Source organism: Galendromus occidentalis, unplaced genomic scaffold (assembly GCF_000255335.2).
Source record: "Galendromus occidentalis unplaced genomic scaffold, Mocc_1.1 scf7180000075810, whole genome shotgun sequence".
NCBI classification, from domain to species: Eukaryota; Metazoa; Arthropoda; class Arachnida; order Mesostigmata; family Phytoseiidae; genus Galendromus; species Galendromus occidentalis.
In genome coordinates, this window is record NW_003803800.1 from 378 (window position 1) to 3,719 (window position 3,342).

Here is a 3,342-nt window from a genome sequence, read left to right on the forward strand (position 1 = left end):
GTCTGCTGTCCTATCTCAAGAAGAACTCATGTAACTGTTACGCAGAATTGCAGTCACCCGACGGCGCAATCCATAGCGTTCGGGGAGGAGAGTTGATGTTGATGTTGTCACGTATGCTACGGGGATGTATGACTCGTAAGAGTGTTGCGCGACTTGTTTGTGGGGTGGCGACCGAGATCGCGTTCCTCTTTTGACTTCACGAATTCAGGATGAAAAGACAACAGGACCTCAGCCAGTTTTTCAAGAAACGATCCAAAACTTCCGAAGGAATCGAGAACAGCGCAACCACTCAAAGCGCTTCCGCCGAGAGTTCATCACAGCCTGAAGCCTCGACCTCTGTGAGCCATCCACTAGACATTGGGCTGTTTGCGAGGCCAAGTGATACTTCAGTGCGAGTCCCCCTCACTGATGAGAAAAAGTACGAGATCGTGACTAATTGTTGGACACCGGATGAAAGTTTTGGTTTCCCGAAAGTGTCCCAGTCAGGGCAAAGTCGTGCTTTCCAACATCACTATCTCAAACGGTGGCCATGCTTAGCCTACAGTGAGATAGATGGAGGGGGAGCATTCTGTAAGTTTTGCGTTATTTTCGCTAAGAGTGAATCCAGTGGACCTGGCAGAAACCGCTCCCTCGGAGCGCTCGTTGTGAGGCCAGTCGTCAAATTCAAGCACGCTGTGGAGATTTTCGAGAATCATGAAAGGACAAGCTATCACAGCGATGCCGAACTTGATGCGAAGAACTTCATTGAGTGGTTCGAAAACAGAGAAGTGCGAGATATCAGGAGTCTAGTCGATCGAGGTCGCCAACAGCAATAGCTTAAGAACAGAGCGCGTCTCACTCCCATCATCAAAACGATTCTTTTCTGCGGACGGCAAGGTCTAGCACTTCGCGGCCACAGGGAAAATGGCGACTTGGTTCCTCGTCACTCTGGCGGCCAAGAGAGGAATGACGGAAATTTCCGAGCGCTCCTTCGCTTCCGCATCGATGCGGGTGATAGGATTTTGGAAGAGCATTTGACGGATGGTCCCCGGAATGCCAGTTATACCAGTCCGCTCATCCAGAACGAAATCATCGATGTAGTTGGCAAGCTGATCAGGAGGAAAATTGTGGAGGAGGTGAACACAGCGAAGTTTTTCACGGTTCTAGTGGACGAGACCGTAGATGTCAGTAAAGCTGATCAGCTTACCGTCTGTCTTCGCTATGTTACCCCGAAGGACGGTCAGCAAGTCCTACGAGAAAGCTTCCTCTCGTTTTGCGTCGTCAAAAGCAAAACAGGCGCCGCGTTGGCCGAAAGTATCCTGAAGCTTCTTCGAGACGAAGGAATTGTTGTCAGCAACATGAGAGGTCAGGGCTACGATGGTTGCAGTTCGATGAGTGGGATCTACAAAGGAGTACAAGCCGAATTGAGGAAAGTAGTTCCTCAGGCTCTGTATTTCCATTGCGCTAGCCATTGTCTGAATCTTGCGATCGCACACTCGGTTGATAATACGAGTATCAAACTGACCATTGGTACGATTGCCAGCACATGTGCTTTCATCAGTGCATCCTCGCACCGGGTGCGTCTTCTCCAGGACTCGGTGGAGTTAAACTTGCCGGAGTCAAGCGCCAGGCGACTCAAACCCCTGTGCCCCACGCGGTGGGTGGAGAGCCACAAAGCGTACATTACATTCAGAGAGCTTCTGGTTCCCATCGTCCGCACCTTGGAAGCGCTTGCCAACGAGCCGGGAGATCAAGGAGCTCGAGCCAATGAGCTGCTGTCTACGATTTGCAAGTGCGGATTTGTGGTCTCTCTTTTCGTCCTGGAACGCTTCGCGGCCCTCTTCCTCCCCCTGTCTGTTCAACTGCAGGCCAGGGATCTCGATATTTTCGAAGCGCAAGAGGCAATCGAAAGCATCGCAACTGTGCTAAGAGCCTCCAGAGGAGACGCGGAACGAGATTTCAGAGAGATTTTCGCGGAAGCGTCGTCGATTTGCGCAGAGCTCGAAGTGGACGTTCGCTTGCCACGACTTTGCGGCAGGCAGATCCACCGAGAAAATCATTCCGTTGATGGAGTTGAAGATTATTTCCGTATTTCGGTGTATATACCGTATGCCGACCGGCTTATCGAGGAGTTTGACTCCATGTTTGAAGGCATTCGGGAGCATGCGACCAAACTCCAGTTTCTGCTGCCGAAGTTCGTAGAGAACAGCTCATTCGACGATCTGGCAGACGCTCTCGTGTTCTACGAAACTGACTTGAATTGCGAAGATAGCGTGGTTCGCGAGGAGTACCGTAGATGGAAAATCAAGTGGAGTAGCGTCCCAGGAGGCGCGAAGCCGGCAACGGCAATAGACGCTCTCAATCATTGTTCACCTAGGTATTTTCCGAAGATAGCGACCCTCTTGCAGATCTTCGCAACTCTCCCTGTCACGACAGCCTCCGCTGAGCGAACTTTCAGTTGTTTGCGACTGTTGAAAACGTATCTTCGATCAGTCATGATTGAGGAAAGGTTGAACGGACTGACTTCAATGCATTTGCAGCCTGACATTTCCGTCACTCCTGAGGAAGTTCTCGACGTACTCGCTTTGAATCCAAGAAAGCTGAACCTTATACTTTAAATCGTTCGGGAAAATAGCCAAGGGTCACAAGTCGTGTTCCTTGAGACTTCAATAAACTTGCATGAACCCTTCCATCACTGTTTTTCTTTCAACGCTGTAAGAGTGCCTGGAGGTGAAATGATTCATCCAATGAGCTCCACCATGGCAGCTTGAAGAAATGAGGCATAAAGATCCCGTAGAATCAGAACATGTCGAGTCTCTTATACTATGCGCGGAAGGGCAAAAAAAGTTCAGCCCCCCCCAACGAAAAATCCTGGATACGCCCCTGCATCTGGAAGCAGGAAAGACGATACTCCGATACCTGAAGTCATGCCCATCACTCGGCATCACATATAAAAGCAACTCTGACGAAGGAACAGTGGTATTCTCTGACGCAGACCACGGCTCAAACATTGAGGACAGAAAGTCGACGTCGGGAACACTGATCATGAGACAGTCAGGACCAGTCGTGTGGAACACGACAAGGCAATCAAACATCGCTCTCAGCTCGTGCGAGTCTGAATTCTATGCAGCAGCAGAAAGTGTAAAAGCAGCTCAATGGTTAACCAAGCTGTTGAGAGAATTAGGCAAAGAAGAAAAACTTACAATTCAAATGGATAATCAAGCAGCAATCAAGCTCATCAAAAATCCTCAGTTCTATAGACGAACAAAACACATCGAACTAAAATACTTCTTCATCAGAGACCACTACGACAAAGGAGACATCGATATTGCCTACATACATACCAACGGAGTACCAGCGAGC

The 3,342-nt window shown here is 49.5% G+C and overlaps 1 protein-coding gene across 1 annotated transcript; it reads left to right on the plus strand.

The window, feature by feature from the left end:
- Positions 1-209: 209 nt before the first annotated feature.
- Positions 210-2,597, plus strand: LOC100900433 (52 kDa repressor of the inhibitor of the protein kinase-like). The gene is made up of 2 exons (XM_018641583.1): positions 210-338; positions 1,062-2,597. Exons 1-2 carry the CDS (start codon positions 210-212, stop codon positions 2,595-2,597), a joined length of 1,665 nt encoding a protein of 554 aa, XP_018497099.1.
- The last annotated feature ends 745 nt before the right edge of the window (positions 2,598-3,342 follow it).